General features: G+C 42.2%; 1 protein-coding gene across 3 annotated transcripts in view; it reads right to left on the bottom strand.

Moving 5' to 3' along the window:
- Nucleotides 1-19861, bottom strand: part of taok1a (TAO kinase 1a) — a 42079-nt gene that overhangs the window by 16448 nt on the left and 5770 nt on the right. For all 3 annotated transcript variants that reach the window (XM_056283088.1, XM_056283086.1, XM_056283087.1), the window contains exons 2-16: nt 18102-18350; nt 10415-10486; nt 9971-10072; nt 9809-9854; nt 9580-9676; nt 9359-9472; nt 9153-9244; nt 8864-8957; nt 8640-8721; nt 8343-8510; nt 7474-7674; nt 7147-7275; nt 5045-5281; nt 4807-4935; nt 2727-2930 (exon numbers count right to left, since the gene is read on the bottom strand). In XM_056283088.1, the coding sequence (XP_056139063.1) occupies nt 2727-2930; nt 4807-4935; nt 5045-5281; nt 7147-7275; nt 7474-7674; nt 8343-8510; nt 8640-8721; nt 8864-8957; nt 9153-9244; nt 9359-9472; nt 9580-9676; nt 9809-9854; nt 9971-10072; nt 10415-10486; nt 18102-18233 (1899 nt within the window). In that variant the 5' untranslated portion in view covers nt 18234-18350. The remainder of the gene's footprint in view (nt 1-2726; nt 2931-4806; nt 4936-5044; nt 5282-7146; nt 7276-7473; nt 7675-8342; nt 8511-8639; nt 8722-8863; nt 8958-9152; nt 9245-9358; nt 9473-9579; nt 9677-9808; nt 9855-9970; nt 10073-10414; nt 10487-18101; nt 18351-19861) is intronic.

Here is a 19861-nt window from a genome sequence, read left to right as displayed (position 1 = left end):
TTGTCAAAATGATTGAACTGTCAGTCTCCGCTGTGCTGCATTTCAGAACCACACCACAAGACTGATTATTTCATATCCTGCTTCAGATGCTCTGCAAAATCCTAACAGCAGGTTCCTGTGCATATATAGAATGCTAGGTGTGTAAGGAACCAAGTCTCACAGAGTGGAATACATGAGTCCATGACTTGATCAGCCACCAGACATTTAACTAGCTAAAAACCAAAACGACTGCATACAAAACATAAGAATAATAATTTCTCAGGTAAAACAGAGAGAGAGATATTCCACTGATTACATGCTTCTGTAATTGGGAGTACTGAACATAAAACAACTAACTAATTTCTTATACAAATCAACATGTAAGCTAAAAAAGAAGTACCCAATCTGCAGATTGCTGTTACCTGGGACACCGTTCCTTATCAGAAATTCAAACAGCATGAGCTTGAACCAAAAAGAAACAAGGACACTCTTATGAATGTGAACTACTACTGTTATTTAGTCCAAGCACATAAGGACTGGATGAATTAGTCTGGAAGAACGTCTGCCGCAGACCTGTAAAAAAACGCTTTCTGTATGAGTTGTTATCTATAGAAAGGTTGTGCTTCAAGTACTCTCGCTTATCTCACTGCGTAGCAACAATTATCGAACATCTCCTCGCAACACTCAGCATCTGTTTTTCCACACAGTGCCATCCAAACATTCATCTCCAGCACTAGTAATATTTCTCTGGAAGAGATTTCCGGTGGTGACACGACCTTATTTGTTCAGTAGGTATGAGGCTTCTGAGGGTGTATTTCACTAAAGATTAGCAAGCAATTAATAAATAATAATGATAATACTGTTATATATATAGCATTTTTCTAAAACAATGTTACAAAGCGCTTCACACAAAAAAAAAAAACACACAGATAAAACCAGACAGGGCAAAAAAGAGTAAGATCAAATGAAAGTAAAAATAAAAACAGAAAAAATAAAAACAAATACCAAACATTTGTAAAAGCTTTCATAAAAAGAAAAGTTTTGAGATTAGATTTAAAAGAAGCTAGAGACTTAGTTCACCTTAGCTCAACAGGAGTTGAGCTAAGAGTTCCATAGGGGCTCTAACAGCAAAAGCCCAATAACCCTTTATAACCAACCGAGACCTGGGAATAACTAGCAGGGCTCCATCTGCAGACCTTAATGGTCGAGGGGGGACATACCAAGTCAATAAATCACAAATGTATAAAGGAGCAAGACCATTTAAAGCCTTAAAAGTGAGCAGTAAAATTTTAAAATCAATTTGAAATATAACAGCGAGCCAGTGTAGGGAGCCGCAAGCACAGGAGTGATATGGTCATGCCTCCTTGTCCCGGTAATGAGTCGAGCAGCGGCATTTGTATCAACTGCAGACAGTGGAGGGAGCCCTTGCTGATACCAAAATAAAGTGCATTACAGTAGTTGAGCCGAGAATAGATACAAGCGTGTACAACTTTTTGCAAATCGGCAATTGATAAAAATGGCCTAATTTTGGAGATTAGCTTGAGTTGGAAAAAGCATGACTGAATAACATGCTTAATTTGACCGTCAAAACTGAGGTTAGCATCAAATATTACCCCAAGATTCCTAGCAGCCTGCTTAAGACTACCTGACAGACCACCAAGATTAGCACCAAAAGGACTGATGGAATTTTCGGGACCAAACAGAATGACCTCAGGCTTATCATCATTAAATTTAAGAAAATATATGGACATCCAGAATTTCATGTCAGTGAGGCAAGTTGTGAGATTTAATAGGGCGCTAGGATCTGTGGGTTTTAGTGGCATGTATAACTGAGTGTCATCTGCATAAAAATGGTAGAGCATATTGTGATTTGAATGACCTGGCCAAGGGGCAGCATGTATATAGAAAAGAGAAGGGGGCCAAGAACTAAGCCTTGAGGGACACCACAACTCAAGTGATCCAACGAGGAGGTAGAATTACGCAGAACAACAGAAAAAGTTCTGTTGGTGAGATAAGAGCGTAATAAGTTAAGAGCCGAACCCTTGATGTCACTCAAGTCTTTAAGCAATGTAGGAGGATGTTGTGATCAACCGTGTCAAAGGCAGCACTTAAGTCTAAAAGAACTAAAATCGAGCAGTCACCTCTGTCTGCATTCAGCAGTAGATCATTAGTGACCTTAATTGAGCTGTCTCAGCACCATAAAGTGATCTAAAACCAGACTGGAAACTATTAAAAACAGTATTAGTGTTCATAAAAGAAATCAAATGAGAAGAAATTACTCTCTCCAGAACCTTAGATAAAAAAGACAATTTGGAGATTGGCCTGTAGTTACTTAGAGACAGGGGGTCTAATTAGGTTTCTTCAGCAATGGGTGAATGATGGCATGCTTAAAACTGTCTGGAAAAGAACCAGAGGCCAGAGAATTATTAAGAATTTGCAGAATAACGGGGCTGACAGTGGAAAATACCAATTCGTAGTAGAAGAATGAAATGATCAATCTATGGAGGACTGAACACTGAGTTGTTTTTAGTTTTTATATTATACTTGAAATTGTTCAAAGTATTCCCTAATTTCCTTTTTTTCCATTTTCAAGCCTAGCAGAACACATTTTAACTTTAGAGTCCTGCTTTTGCCCCCACCCACAGAAATGGAGTAGCTAATCATAAGTATGTGAATGAGAGAGCAAGTGCGGCTTAACACTTTTCTAAGTGACTAAATAGCCATGGATGTATGAGAAGAGAACTGACCTCGCGCACTAAGTCTTGTTCCACATTGTGACGAGCAATCAGGATCCGTCTCTTGAATCTACGGCACTCCAGGTCTAGATACTGTCTCTGTCTGCGCAGCAGGTTGGCCTCCTCCTCTGCCTGGAAGTGCTGGAAGTTCTCCTTCTGTTTCGACAGCCATTCTTGCTTCTCTTTCTTAGGTGTCGATTGGTTTTCATTCAATTCCTTGGAGTGGAAGTAACATATCATCAGCACAATTGAACCATTAGTATCAAATCAGAACTGAGCAAATAGGCTCTCCAGGTGCCTGCCCGCCCAGGACAATTTTCAGTCCTCAGCAACCAAACTGCAGCAACACAAAGCCTAGACTATAAGAAACTTTTGCTTTAATTCCCATCTAGGGCTGTGCTCATGCTGGTTGAAAATCAATGACAGTAGCCACAAACTGAATTACTATGTGTTGTAAACTAATTGGGACATTCAAATTTTGCTCTCCCTTTAAAAGGTACGATCATTTTTTCCGCCTCCCTCAGTCGGTGGTTTTCAATTCTGACTTTGTGGCTTTCCCTCTTTAAATAAAGCCAGCCAGTGTGTGTTGAAATCAAACAATTGCATCGACCGCAAATAAACTTAATAAAAAGAAGTCAGGAGTCTGCAAATCTAGTCCATTATATCATCTATAACACCCCTTTTTCATTACAAACAGATTTCAATAATGCAGAAGCATATGAAACAAATTCACTTGACAGGAGGAAAAATATGAATGAATCTGTTCAGGGATTAGAATTAGCAGATAATTTTGTGCAATTCAGTTTGCCGACTAGCAAAATTCTCCAGGATAGCTAGCCTACCTGTTAAAATATTTGGGTATAGGTATAGAGTGCAAGCTAAAATATTAATTCAATATTCAATTAAAAAAAAAAGCATTAGAAATAGCCCTGTGATGGCTTGGTGGCTTGTCCAGGGTGTCTCCCTGCCTGCCGCCCTATGACTGCTGGGATAGGCTTCAGCATCCCCCGCGACCCTGAGAGCAGGATAAGCGATTTGGATAATGGTTGGCTGGACATTAGAAATAAAAAAATGTAAACTGATTTTTAACTTCTCTTATTTTCAAACTTCTCCTTCTGGTGTGAGAAGCAATTTATCAGGAAAATATGTGGCAATAGTTAAAGACAGCAGATCAAAATGGATACACTATTGTGTTATGAATGTAATAGAGAAGGCCAGGAGAGTTTTCTTTTTTTGGGGGGATTTTTCTCCCCAATTGTATCCGGCCAATTACCCCACCCTTCCGAGCCATCCCCGTTGCTGATCCACCCCCCTCTGCCAAGCTGGGAAGGGCTGCAGACTACCACATGCTTCCTCCCATACATGTGGAGTCGCCAACCACTTCTTTTCACCTGACAGTGAGGAGTTTCACCAGGGGGACGTAGCGCGTGGGAGGATCACGCTATTCCCTCCAGTTCCCCCCCCCCCCAAACAGGCGCCTTGTCCGACCACAGGAGGCGCTAGTGCAGCAAACAGGACACCCACATCCAGCTTTCCACCCGCAGACAGCCAATTGTCTCTGTAGGGACACCCGACCAAGCTCGAGGTAACACGGGGGATTCGAACTGCCGATCCGTGTTGGTAGGCAACAGAATAGACTGCCATGCCACCCGGACGGCCGCCAGGACAGTTCTCTTAACAGCAGGAATCTTCAGTAAATAACATGGCGTACCCAAAATATATCCAGTGCCATCACAAAAAACAAATGCAACCTTGGAAACAAACAGACACACACTTTCTAATTAACACTTTTTATGCTAGTAATCTAATTTTTAAGAGCAAAATATAGAGTATAAAATCTGGAAAAACAAAAAGTACAGCTAGGAAACCAGATGTTGGAGGTTTGTTGACCAAAGGACATCTACATACATGTTTTGTCCCCCCCCTGTTAATGGATACCCATTTCCACGACTAGGCAGCACTTAATACTTTATTTCAAAAGCACATGGCACTAATTAATTAACTAATTAAAGAAAAAGTGCTGTTACAAGTATTTTGACATTACTTTGAAGCTGCTTACTGCATTTGTAAGAATGCAAGTGGACCACCTTACCTCTTTAAGCTGTTCCTTGCGAAGTTTGTATTCTCGCTTCTGGGATTCTAGGAAGCTGTTGAGTTCTTTCTTTTGTTGGCTCTGAATGTGCTGTTGGAACTTCTTTTCATCATTGGTAAAAGTTTTTGCCTGATGGAACAAAATGGATGCTGTAAATATGCCTGCTCATTACCAAATCGTGACTGAGATTTTGGGAACCAAATGGGAACATGTGAATGAGCGAGCTGAAGAAGCATACGTCTTTCTCCATAGATGCCTGATGCTTCTTGATGAGTTTATCCATCTCCTGAGCAAAGCTATTCCTTTGGTTCTCCAGCTCCTTGTCCAGGCGCAGTCTGTGCTCATCCATCTCTGCCTTTAGTTTGTTTTCCAAAGCCATTAGCTGTTTCTGGTGCTGTCTTCGCATTCGCTTGTAGCCAGACATCTGCTCCCGTAGCTCAGAATCCTGCTCATGCTCCTTCATCTGGCGGGTGACCTGGCAAGTGCACACAAACACAACACAGGCACTTAAAACGCTGTGGGAGGTAGGGGCAGTGGAAAACCAACAGTACATTGCTATTGTGTCCCAATAGCCAGAGGAAACTCATGACATTGATATTTTTGTACATTTCAAGCATTTAATAGAAGGGAAAGACTCCATGTATACACACTGTATTGCAATTTAACATCTAACCAACTAAAATGTAAGATTAATTTCAAGTCCGCCCAAAAAATGCTGACTGACACTTTCAGATAAAATGCTGAAGAGATGAAGTGAAGATGAAGTGTAGAAGCATTGAAGAGTATTGCAAACCTCAGATTGAGATTCACAGCACCACTGGAGTGTTCACATTTCCGAACAGCCTTGAAATATCCAAAATTATAATGGAAATACTCCACATTTTAATCAAAACAGAATTATTCCTGTTGAGACCTTCTTTGGGCTACAGTAATCAGAATAACTATAGTAAATGTTTTATATGCTACATATCATTTTATTCAAACAATTATCTTATTATCTCCACCAGGTGATAACCTGGATGAAACCATGCATTTGGTTGTGTGTGTGTGTGTGTGTCTGCAGCTAATCTCGCATACTACTTACTGGACATGGTATTTTTTGTGCACAGTTATGACAGTATGGTAGGTTGTGGTGATTCAAAACCTTTGAAAAAAGTTTGTTCTCATCTCCCTCTTGAATAAAATATTTGGTACTATTTCCTATTTGGGAGACTTCAAGGCATGAGGGAGGGAGAGTGAGGGGCGGGCTTGAGCGACACAGCGACTGTCCAACCCTCAGGGATCACGTTCACTGTGTACGTTCAGTGATTCGTTCACTGAACATGCACTGAATCAGCTGTGTATCTGCTGTCTTGCACACACCCCATTCCTCCTGCGAACGAATGACTTGAATTATTCAGTCAGTGAGTGTATCCCTGCATGTTCGCTCGCAACTGACAGAGCTCAACTGAACTGACTCGGAAGTGATTCAGAAAGCGATTCAGCTCAGTTCGTTAACCCCAAAGATTTTTTCTTTTGAACAAACTGTTAAAATTAGGCAGAGCTACTAGTAAACCTTTTCTTTTTGGAAAGTTCAAGTTTATATTAGACTTGTTCACATTCATGTGAGGGTCCGCCTAGGAGGCTGCCAATCCACAGACTTGACAGGCAAAACGTTTTTATTAGGTAGATTCCTTTAGCTTGAGCGCTGTATGTTAACCCCCCCCTCCCTCCCCCATATTTCCTGTTCAATCCACTTGGGGGTGCGCAAAAGTCTTAAAATGACCCCCGTGTATCTGTCTACTGTTAAGCTCACATACTACTGGGCCTGTCAGCCTAATGATTTTTGTGCAGTTATAACTGTATGATCAAGGACCTCTGGTGATTGTGGTGATCCAAAACCTTTGAAAAACCTGTTTTATACTGCAATTGAGTGCTAACTCCTCAGCTAGTTTGTTGCCTAAGTCCAAGTACCGGAGAAGGAGAGCTACACAGGCAGCGCCTCTGTATTTTTTCCCTTCACCCGGTAGGCGAAAAAAGGAGTGGTTTGTCACCAAGTCTGAGCACCAGAGAAAGGGAGATACGCAGGCAGTGCCTCTGTAGCTTCCCTTCTCCTGGTTGGTGAAAAAAGGGGTGGTTTGTCGCCAAGTCTGAGCACCGGAGAAGATCTCCTCTCTACTCAGTGCACTCTTCTAGTTGAGAATAGTATCAGAAATTTGGAGTGCATGAGAAAAACATGAGAAATAAATTGCCTCTGCTCCCATTTCCAACATCACTGATCTGGAGTATTTCAAGAAGGGACACATGTACAATTCCAGTCGAATTGACCTGTTTATACGATAACAGCCACTGAGCTCTTACCAAAGAAGCTGTGCGAATGGTTGCAAAGTGTTCACGGTTGCGTTTTGGTCGAGGAGTGTGAGCAGGGGGAGACTGTGCCTCAGTGGGTCGTGTGTGAGTTTCAGAGTCTTCTTGGTACGTCTCCTCCTCCTGAGAGATTGTACATCACAAAATGTGTTCACAGCAGAACATGATAATTGCACACGAATCATATAAAGGAGAGGGGCTGTGTTTTGTTTGAAATACATTATTTCTACTTAAAAATGAAACTGGATTCACACACTTGTTATAAATTACTGATCCTTAAATAAGATATGCATGGAGAGCAGAATGGCCATAACCACCTACCAGTTTGCGATGTATGACAGAGCTGTTGGACATGACTGTATGGTCTCCCTCCATGTCGAGCTCACTCTTGTCGTCACCAGCGTCTGTTAGACTGTTGACAGAGCTGCTCTGAGAACTGGCACTGATGGACATACTGGGGATGGACTGGTTGCTCCCTACGCTGTTCACTGTGCCTGTCCTGCCGACACTGTGCTCTGGCTCCTTTGGACAACATCCACAGCAGCAAAAAGTCAAAAAGAGTACTATCCAGTAACATAACTACCTGGCTAATGTAAACTAGCTTTTATATAATTTGCCAGTGTTCTAAATAAATAATTTATTCAGTTCAATTTTCCTTTTCATCAATACGATGGTTTCTTAAAATTATCTTTAGAGACGCACCGATACTGATACTGCATATCGGGCCGATACCAGTCTTAAATGGAGTTTCTGTATTGGCGGTAACCAAAGACTAAAATCCGATACCAAAATGAGTAATGAGTAATATATTATAAATAAAATCAAAATGGTCTAAGTCTGTACTACTGTTCAGCAAAAGTAATGGATTGGAACTCGGCATTGAGCAACCCTTAGAAGTTTTGTACTCAGAATCAGTGCTGGCAGTGAAAAAGTGATATCGGTGCATCTCTAATTATTTGACATTCTTTTAGATATATTCCCACTTTCTCTTTCTTCCTGTATTTTGAGGCCATCATTGTACTTTTTTTATTCTGTGAAAAACTTTTGTAAACACTCTTTAAGAAAAGTGCTATATAAATAAAGTCTTACTTTTTATTCACAATTATAACTTGGTGTAGCAGGAAACAGAAAATGAGAAAGGAAGATGGGCGCCAAAGAGTAACAGCCCAAACCAGTTTCAGTTGACAGACCTCCTCCTCATCTTGTGCCTCGGCTGTGGGACCATTGGGGGTCTCCTGGAACAGGAGCTTTTTCATTTTGCGATACTGCAGGTTGTCCAACTCTCGCACTGCATCCTTAGTCCGCAATATCAGGTCCAAAAGAACAGATTCTGGTCGCTCACGCTGTACAAATGCATGCTGAAATAGGGCGTCAGAGAGGACATAGTTTACCACAGAATTCTGATGAGGTCTTTTCCGTGGAGCATATCTGTTCTACGGGAAGTCATTGAAGGCAAGACTGCCATCATCTACCCTCTCAGTTTTTACCTTTAACAGCTCCTCAGAGTTGGGTCTGTCTTGGGGAAATTTCTGAAGGCAAGAGTCTACAAAGTTTCGGAAATAATCCGTCCTAAAGCAAATGATAACATGTAGAAAACGAACAGATATGGTAGTTATTTAAATGTAAAAATAAAAGGCAAAATGTATTTACTTCATGGAAACCTGCTAGTTTAATCAGTACACTTTTTTTCAGGATAAACTGTACCACTCACCATTCACTAGACAGTAGTGTTGGGCTCTCATTCTGTGCTATATGGTATAAGGCACTCATTGCATTCATGTTAAACAGTGGAGGCTTCCTCTCAGCTGGAAAAAAAAACACACAAGTGACAGGTATATAAAGTAGTCAGAAATACCTCTTATCTTCTAAAAACAGTAAGATTAAGAGAAGGAAGAGCACAAATGAAACTTTGATCCTGGCCAATAGATTATTTCCAAAAGAGATACTTGAACTTAGCAAAAAAAAAAGTGACACAGACCATAATAGAATGGTAACCTTACCTAATTCAACGCAGGTTATTCCCAGAGACCAAATGTCCACCTTTCCATCGTACTGACCCTCATCCATTGCCAAGATCACTTCCGGGGCCATCCTAGGAGAAAACAGTTCTTGTTATCAAAATGAGCCAGATGCAAAGTACTATTAGAAGAAATATCTATTAAGCTGGTACAACAGCGCACAATACTAAAGACATTTTGCAATATACCAATATGGTGTTCCCACAAAGGAGTTGGCTGGTGAGGCAATGGAGGCTGAACCAAAGTCTGCGAGTTTCACCTGCCCTGGCTCTGTCAACAAGATGTTTCCGGCCTTGATATCTCTATCAGACACATGAAGGAAAGAGGATTACAACGCCATTTCAGCAGCCACACTCCTTGCAGGCATAACAGCTCAGCACCCTACACATCCAAACATGAACGCACTCACCGGTGAATCATGTTGTGGGAGTGAAGATAAGCCAACCCTTGAAGAGCACCATGGGTAATCGCTGCAATTTCCACTTCTTGTAGAGGTTTCTTGTGAACTGCAGCAGATACGGTAACCAATAAAGGATTGCAAAAGCATTGAAAATCATACGGCGTCACAATGGAAGAAGTACACAAAGGAGAGATTAGCTTCGAACCGGTAAAAAGATTTTTTTTAAAGTCCAACTCACCTTCCAACAGGTCGGAGGCGGAGCCTAAGCAGTACTCCATTACCAACTACAAGTGAAAGAGGAGAGCTCTGTGTCAATTAAGATCCTTTTTAGCAACCAATGGTGCCTACATTTTAGTTACACTGTGTCGTAGTTCTCGTTGATAAACTGATGTAGACTTACCCAGGCCGTGTGCTCTCGCAGAAAACATCCTTTGTACTCGATGCTATTTGGGTGCTGTATCCTCTGCAGGAATTTCACCTCCTTAATTATGTCTTGCCATTTCTAATAACGTTCAAAAAAAAGAAAAAGCAAAGTTAAATCAACTGTTTTTGCAAAAATTAAAACAAAAAGGGCAAACACAAATTCATACTCTCGAATAATATCTGGAGGTTCCTTTTTCCACTTTATCAATGCATATGTTGCTGAAACTGGCATATAAGTAAGCTCAACTAGCCACTTTCTCCTACGGTTACTATTAATATCAGTACCACCAGAACAAACACACCATACAAACAGTTCACTTTCATACAACAGTTAAATTGTTGCATGTTTTGCAATCAAACAACGCAACTGCCACAGTTCCCGAAGAAAAAAAAAAAAGCAACAGAGTATCAAGCATCTTACCTCATTGGACTGCTTTCCACTATAAGACATCTTCTTGATGGCCACCACCTCATTTGTTCGCACATCCCGTGCCTAAAGGAAAAGGAAGAGCCATCAGTACGATACCTCACACGTCGGTTATCAGATCATCTTTTTTCATGTCCTGACACTTACAACTTCTGTAGAAGTACGTGTTTTTTCTTCTCAAATTACTTGTGTGCAATTGTGAAGAGTCGCCCACTAATCCAACCGTCAGTGAAATATGAAAATGAATGTTTTCTTTTTCATTGAAAAGGAAAATACATAAAGTAGCTATAAAGTCTACACACCCCTGTTAAAATAGTAGGTTTTCGTGAAGTAAAAAAAATAATTTTTTAATTAGGCAATATCACAATCGAGGTCATGCTGATATTCAGTATAACAGCACAACCTCGAATGTGACATTGCTTTTATAAAACAGTTCTACAATCGCCATTTATTAGTTAACAGTAATAAGCGACAACAGATTATGATTTCTTTGTTTATTTAATCATTTATTTAGCTCCGCCAACAAATAGTTCCACAACTGTGCTCTTGAACCTGGACCGTTGCCAGGCAACCTGAACACAAACATTTTCCTGCACAGCTTGCTACTTTGTATAGGTCTGCACACGTTACCGCTGGCTCCATCGTTTCCTGCTCTCGGTATTCAGCTCGGTCTACTCAATGGACTGAATGTCAATATTTCTATTTTTGAGATGTAGCCATGTCTGAAAGCAGTTCAAAGCCCATGTTGTTTGCTTTACGGTGTTAGTTTCATTTTTGCTCTTCTCTAATTTGTCTAGGTGGGCTGGTGTCATATCAGCACACCTGGAGGTTTGCACTGAAGTAGGCCTATCTAAGCTTTCCTTCCCTTCGTCCTCTTCTGACGACCATTCGTAATTTAACTCAAATGTTATTTGTGGAAATATAGCCATCTTTGCCGTGCAAGTTTGTTACAATCCGATATTGATAACAACCGTTAATGTAGCCTAATTAACGGTTGTTAATAGAACACTTGTGCGGTGGACTGATACATATAGTTAAAAGTCCCAGTGCGGTTATACTGAATATCAGCACTCATGGAATGCCTCTTGTTCAATCAAATGACCTGGTTGGAACTAACTGTTGTTTAAACCAAGATAAATCCTGTCAGAACTTTTTCCACCCTTAATGTGAAATTGCAACCTATAAAATTAAAGTGAAAAACAATCACAAACATTTTCGGGGAAAAAGGTATCGTTGGGCGGTATCGATCAGGAGAGGGGTACAACCGACTTTTTCAAGGCATCCGGTATACGATGTAACACACTGACAACAACCATCAACAAGTGGAGAAAAGATAGCACAACAGTAACATTACCAAGAACAGGACATTCCCCCGAAACTGATGAGAAAACGAGGAGAAAACTGGTCAGGGAGGCTTCCGAGAGACCTACGGCAACATTAAAGGAGCTGCAGGAATTTCTGGCAGGTACTGGTTGCTCCCTACAAGTGACAAAAATCTCCTGTATTCTTCATATGTCTGGGCTACGGGGTAGGGTGGCAAGACTGAAGCCTTTTTCACATGGAAAAAAAAATCCAAGCCTAGCTAAATTTTGCAAACGTATACATCTAGTCTCCCAAAACCATGTGGAAAAAGAACGTGTTATGGTCTGATGAGACCAAGGTTGAAGTTTTTGGCCATAAAGGTATGTTTGGTGCAAAAACAACACAGCACATAACCAAAACAGCACCATACCCACGGTGAAGCATGGCATAGCAGCATCATGCTTTGGGGCTGCTCTTCTTCAGCTGGAACTGGGACTTTAGTCAAGGTGGAGGGAATCACGAATAGCTCCGAATACCAGCCAATTTTGGAGCAAAACTTTAACTTGGTTTAATTTTTTTACATCACAAAAGCCTGCCATTTTACCAGCGGTATGTAGACTTTTTGGATTCACTTTCTGTGCAACACAAGTTCATTTCTGCAATATAAAACTACAGATTTTGAAAATCATGATCTGTAATCATAAACTGCAGCTCTGACTGTCTCAGTAAACCCATGCAGGAGAGCTGTAGTACCGTTGCAAGAGCAGCTGTCACCACACTGCCTGGTGTTTTAGTGTTGACCAGCCCGCGACCAATGTCCTGACACACAGCGACTACAACATGTCACGATTCAAATTCAGTATATGTTTCCTGTAAAAGATTGATTTACAACCTGCACAGTTAAAAAGTTCCAACGAGTTGGAAAGTTACTTATTGCCGGACAAAAATACTCCTATTTTCACACCGCACGGGTGACTATAGTGTGACGTAACGGAAGGCTGCGGAAAGTTTAAAGGTACACCAAACAAATAGCAGTCACAAAAACCAAATGATAACTGATTTTATGCAAAACTCTGTGAAGGTCACACCACAGCATCTCATTAGGGTTCAGATCTGGGCTTTGACTTGGCCATTATGAAAACCTGAACCTGTTTTTCAGCCAGTCAGCAACAGATGCTCTGGAACGCTAATGATCACTGACTTGTTGGATAATCCACTTTTGTCCAAGCTTTAACTACTGGACATATAACCTCATATTCAACTCTAGAATATGCTGGTTATGGGGCGTCCGGGTAGCGTGGCGATCTACTCCATTGCCTCCCAACAGGGAGATCACCGGTTCGAATCCCCGTGTTACCTCCGGCTTGGTCGGGGCGTCCCTACAGACACAATTGGCCGTGTCTGTAGGACGGAAGGCGGATGTGGGTGTGTGTCCTGGTCGGCGCCTGTTGAGGGGGGAGGGGGAACTGGAGGGAATAGCGTGATCCTCCCACACATTACGTCCCCTGGCGAAACTCCTCACTGTCAGGTGGAAAGAAGCGGCTGGCGACTCCACATGTATCGGAGGAGACACGTGGTAAGTCTGCAGCCCTTCCCAGATCGGCAGGGGGGGTGGGGCAGTGACCGGGACGGCTCGGCAGAGTGGGGTAATTGGCCGGATACAATTGGGGAGAAAAAATCCAACAAAAAAAAAAGAATATGCTAGTAATGTGAGATGCCCAGGTCCTGTAGCTGCTAGGGTTGGGCAGAATACTTTGAAAAAGGTTTTTAGTGCCTGAATACACAAGCCCACTAAGGCAAAATTGTAATTTGTGAGAACGGGCTATACAAATAAAATTGACTTAACTACACTGACCTAAAGTAATCAGTAACGTATTCCATTACGATACTCCAAAAGAATAACTTAGTCACATGACATTCAGAATACATCTTCAAAAGGCAAATGTGAAACAGTTGTACCATGTCATTAATATCATTTATGCCACGTTGTTGCTTATTTCTTGGTGTTACTGGTATCGCCATGCTATTATTTCAGCACATGTTGACCATCTGCCAATTACTGCTATGCTCTATGGATATTTGGTGCACGCAGGAGGACATTAAAATAAAATTAAAAAAATTTTTTTTTTAATTGTGTTTACTTTTAATTAGGAGCAGGGATGGTGTCAGGGCGCTTCACAGCAGGCACTTAAGTTTCATGGGAGGCTGATCCAGTTGACCTCAGAGCGTATTATTTATTTTCTTTCCCTTTTTCTCCCCATGATACCTGGCCAATCACCCCGCTCTCCAAGCCGTCCCGGTCACTGCTCCACCCCCTCTGCTGATCTGGGGAGGGCTGCAGACTACCACATGCCTCCTCCGACACATGTGGAGTCGCCAACCGCTTCTTTTACCCCGAAAGTGAGGAGTTTTGCCAGGGGGACGTAGCGCACGGGAGGCTCACACTATTCCTCCCAGTTCCCCCTCCCCCCCGAACAGGCGCTACCACCCGGCCAGAGGAGCCGCTAGTACAGCGACCAGGAAACATACCCACATCCGGCTTCCCACCCGCATACATGGCCAATTGTGTCTGTAGGGATGCCTGACCACGCCGGAGGTAACATGGGGATTTGAACAGGCAATCCCTGTATTGGTAGGCAACGGAAAAGACAGCTACGCTACCCGGGCGCCCTGAAAAGCGCAAATTTACATCAAAACTGTGTGTAGACATACACAATCACACATGCACTAACACACTATACGAACTACAATGCATAGGGTTAAACTACTGTGGTGAACTGGGTGTTTTCCATGTGTTTTATCCTTGAGCTGTTGACCACAGCCTAGCCTATCCTTTATAAGACAATTTCCTTCCATGTGGTTTTTTTGATTTTCACATAAAATTGTACTTGGGCGCCAACAAAATGTGAACACACAGTACCACCCTTAAAGCGGATGCCGATTAGGAGATTGGAGAAGCATTTCTTCTCAAAATGTACCAAGTAACTAATCTGAGTACTGGTGTTTTGAAACGTAACATGGGCTGAATATAGATACTTCATTTGTATATTCTGAATACGTAAGGTCATCTGTATTCCATTACAACTCAACCCTGGCATCTACAGAACAGGCCAAAATCATCACAATTCCACCACTACACATGATCGTGAGAATGAGCTTTTCATGTTGACATGCAGTGCTTGGTTTTCTTCAAACAGCACTGCGCTTTACGGCCTAACAACTGAACTTTGGCCTTGCCTACAAACAGTAGTGTTCAGGAGGTCTTGTTCTTAAAGAAGGTGTTTTCTCCAGGTTATCTCTCATCCCATGAAAGCCGTATTTGTTCAGTCATTTTAAAACAGTGGAGTCATGAGCGCGTAACATTTGTTGTGTTGAGAGAGGCTTGCAGATGCCTGGGTGAAGCTTTGAGTTAGTTTAAATTTCTGAGTGCCGGCAGGTTTGATTGGGAAACAAACATTCCTGCTACTACGATACACTGCCAACTCTGAAGGATCGCTCTTTGTAAATCACCTTTTCTCACTGGACTTCATAAATGGACCTCACAAATTGAATCAGCCATAAAACCCACTTTCCTGAGATCAAACTAGTTATCCTGAATGCTCCAAACAAAAACTGCCTGAGTTTCTGCTTTTATGTACCAACAGTAGCACTTCCTCATCATCAGTCTATAGTGTGCACTTGATTTGGGGCACTTGGTTCATATTACCCCCTTAACCAGCATGAAAGAAGCACGTGTGTACTTATTTTGCCAGTCGTGGCTTTTTCATGTCAGCATATTTTGGGTTATATAAATCATGACAAAGTAAAAAATCAATGTGTTATGAGACACGAGGTCTAACAATTTAAGATTAGATGAGGGTTATGTCTGTACGCAGTGTTTCCCCACACAGACTTTACTTGGGTGGGGCACCCTGGTATATTAAGGGCTGCCAAAGTATATTTGGCAACCCATTTTAGCATTTAATTTTTTTATTATTATTATTATTTTCATCCGTAGTGGACAAACTCCCCTCGCTCCAACCGTCCGGCACCTGTCCATTATGCTATCACGAGAAGGGTCTACTGACAATCTCACACACGCTCTGCAAACTGTTGTCAACTTGGCAACTTTCTCGCTAGATTTAGTGACTTTTCAGACCCTCTTAGCAACTTGATTTCTAAAAAGCGACTAGCAAAAAATTAAGCAACTTATTCAGACCATCAGGAAAAAGGCAAGAAATATACCCAAATATATTATATTGCAGTGGAAGGAAGCGCATGTCAAGAGTGTGTTGGCGGTGAAGACAGTGTCAAACAGGGTGATGAGTATGAAGCTGGAAATCCATGGTATGATGATGAATGTTATTAGCACATATGCCCCGCAAGTTGGGTGTGAGATGAAAGAGAAAGAGGAATTCTGGATTGAGTTGGATGAAGTGGTGGAGAGTCTACCCAAGGAGGAGAGAGTGGTGATGGGAGCAGACTTCAATAGGCATGTTGGTGATGAGGTGGTGACGGATAGGTATGGTGTCAAGAAGCGGAATGTGGAAGGACAAATGGTGGTGGATTTTGCGAAAAGGATGGAAATGGCTGTGGTGAATACATATTTCGATGAGAGGAAGGAAAACAGGGTGACGTACAAGAGTGGAGAAAGGTGCACACAGGTAGACCATATCTTATGTAGGAGGTACGATCTGAAAGGGATTGGAGACTGCAAGGTGGTGACAGGTGGTCTGTAGGATGACTTTGGAGATCAAGAAAAGGAAGAGTGAAGGCAGAGCCAAGGATCAAATGGTGGAAGTTGAAGAAGGAAGACTACATTGCTCAGGGGAGTTAAGACAGGCACTGGGTGGTACAGAAGACTTGCCAGATGGCTGGGCAACTGCTGCAGATATAGTGAGGGAGACAGCTAGGAAGGTACTTGATGTGCCATCTGGAAAGAAGGCGGAAGACAAGGAGACTTGGTGGTGGAATGCAGAAGTACAGAAAAGTACACAGAGGAAGAGGTCGGCAAAGAAGAAGTGGGATAGTCAGAGAAATTAAGAAAGTAGACAGGAGTACAAGGAGATACGGTGTAAAGCAAAGAGAGAGGTGGTGAAGGCAAAGGAAAAGGCGTATGGTGAGTTGTATGAGAGGTTGGACACTAAGGAAGGTGAAAATGACTTGTACCAATTGGCTAAACAAGAGGGACCGAGCTGAGAAGGATGTGCCGCAATGACATCATCTGTCATCCTTTGCTGGTAGACTGGCGGATTCGGGACGCTCCAGCAAGGCTACCCCAGAACCGAGGTCAGTCTGCCACTGTAGAAGGACTAAGATGAGCCACTCAATGGAGGCTAACTCACCATTGATCTTAGAGATAAATGAGGAGGTGACCATGCTCCAGGAATGACGCCGGTGAGGAAGTAAGCAACCACAGACAGAGGCGTAAAATCCGAAAGTAAAATTGCTTAAGATCATCAGTAAAAGCAACCAGCTAGCCTAGCCACCAGGCTAAAAACAAACGCTAAGGTAGCAACAGTCAAGGCATAGGCAGCAGTCGAGGCAAAGTAACAATAAAAATGATTGTATAAGAGGTAGAACCAGTTTTTCCAGGATTAAAAGAATAAAAACTATAATACACAATCACTCATGCAGATTTATCAATCACACATAAATAGGATTAAGAAACGTTCTGTATAACAGACGACAAAAGGCACAGCAGATGATCAACAGACGATCGGCCGCACTGGAGCACAGGCAAAAAGGCATTGGAGCTCTTTAAAAAAACCTAGCAAGTTTAAGTGCTCTGATAAACAGTGCCATCTTTGTACACACTAGTTTTTTTATTTTATTTTTTTAACTTTGTCTTACTCTTCGCATGTGGGTACATGGAGGGGAGAGTTGGGGGGGTTGGATCTGTGAAATACATTGTGAAATTAATAGAAATATTCAATAAATCAAAACAGTGTGTTAAAAGTCACACACAAGAGTTGTTTGTCACATGTAGTAGACCACTTTTGTGCCGGCAGGTAATACCGGCTCTTTCTGCCGGCTACCAGCATGAGTATATTTCAGACCTGTGGGAAACACTTAAGAAATTAAAGACTAAGTGCTTTCTTTTCCACATCACTCTGTGTGAATAATCATTGAAAGGACACAGACTCTCAAAGAACAAATATTTCTTTTCTTTGCATACACTAGTCCATTGGTGCCCAATTATGTGCCAAAGAAGGCCATGTGTATGTTGGCTTAATTCAAACCGTATACTACAACTGATCATTTCCCCTTAGTCCTCCCGTCTAGTTGAAATTGTGCCAATTGGTGAAATCACCTGATGCTGTGATTAGCAGGAATGAAAACCTTCATGGAACATGAGTGACAAGACAGGCACTAGCCTATGATGTAACAAAATACTCACAAAATAGACAGCACCGAAACTGCCATGTCCAATCTCACGCAGATCTGAGAAGAGCTTCTCAGGGTCCTCCTTAAAGAAGAGCTCAGCAATTTCGGGGTCCTTCAGGCTCCCCGCCCGACTGGTGCTGGGCATAATGGGGGGGGGGGGTCAATGCCGCTGTCGCCGGGAACTATCGGAATCTGCGACAGCGACGTGACAACCCCCACCAATGGTTCATCTGCAGGACAGTGGCCTCATACGTGTTCACACCTGAAGGAGACAAAATTAAATGTAGCACATCAAAAACAATCACCATAAACACAGTAAACACAGAGATAATCAAGTGAAAATAATTTGGAAAAAAAACTCAAATTTGATTGTATGTCCCAATAGAGAGAGAGCTCTTGCATATATCAATGTAGGCTGTTGTTGAATTATTATAAGCACTGATGCCAGAAACCACTTTCCTATATAAAGACTTGACATCACTTCTATTTCTCCATCACAACACTTACATTTCATGAAACAAACAGTTACACCATCAGTTATACCACAAGGCTTATAAAGTGTGACATATTTTGCAGATAACTGATAATTTCCATGGCCATTCTGGCCAATACTGATACCAATATAGTCCTCATCTCAATGCATACCACCTAAAAAAAAAATTTTTAATTCTAAAAAAATAAAACAATGCTTTATTAGTACCTGTCCTAACTTATTACTAAATACTAATGTTTGAAATTGTCTGCAATCACTGAATGAGAAGAGCACAAATTAGTTCAGTTTACAGAAAACATAACATTTATTTTGGCATGACAGTTTAAACATCTTTGTTCTTGCATTTGTTCCATTACAGGTCGATCCTTGAAAGCTTCCCTGTAAAACGCAGACTATCAAGGTGCCTCAAGAGAATTTTTTTTGTAAATATCAAAAAGATCTACATTTCTTTGTAGGGTGTAGAGCCGACACCTTTCATCATCGTCGGCACATAATAAATGTGTCATATGGTGTGACATGGCCGGCATGATTTGGATATTTCTTGCGATACTGATGGCACACCCCCCCCCCCTTTTTTCTCCCCAATTATACCTGGCCAATTACCCCACTCTTTCGAGCTGTCCCATTCACTGCTCCACCCCCTCTGCCGATCCGGGGAGGGCTACGCAGGGGTGTCAAACTCCAGGCCTCGAGGGCCGCAGTGTCTGCAGGTATTTGTTGCAACCATGCACTACACCACCTGATTAAACCAGTTCCTTTCCCTCCTTGATCCAGGAGGTGAGCTAATTAGTTAAATCAGGTGGTGTGGTGTACGGTTGCAACAAATACCTGCAGACACTGCGGCCCTCGAGGCCTGGAGTTTGACACCCCTGGGCTACAGACTACCATGTCTCCCCCTGATACATGTGGAGTCGCCAGCCGCATCTTTTCACCTGACAGTAAGGTGTTTCATCAGAGGGACGTTGCACATGGGAGGATCACGCTATTCCCCCCCAGTTCCCCCTCCCCCCTGAATAGGCGCCCCGACCGCCCAGAGAAGGCGCTAGCACAGCGACCTGGACACATACCCACATCCAGCTTCCCTCCCACAGACACAGCCAACTGTGTCTGTAGAGACGCCTGATCAAGCTGAAGGTAACGCGGGGATTCGAACCGAGGATCCCCATGTTGGTAGGCAACAGAATAAACTGCTACGTCACCCGGACGCCCTGATGGCACATTTTTAAGCAGTTACTGACTGATACTGATAAGCCCTAGTAAATTTCATGCCCAAATAAGGG

Source organism: Lampris incognitus, chromosome 7, assembly GCF_029633865.1.
Source record: "Lampris incognitus isolate fLamInc1 chromosome 7, fLamInc1.hap2, whole genome shotgun sequence".
In the NCBI taxonomy this organism is placed as follows: domain Eukaryota; kingdom Metazoa; phylum Chordata; class Actinopteri; order Lampriformes; family Lampridae; genus Lampris; species Lampris incognitus.
Note: the sequence above shows the minus strand (reverse complement) of the source record. Positions and strands in the feature narration are given on the sequence as shown.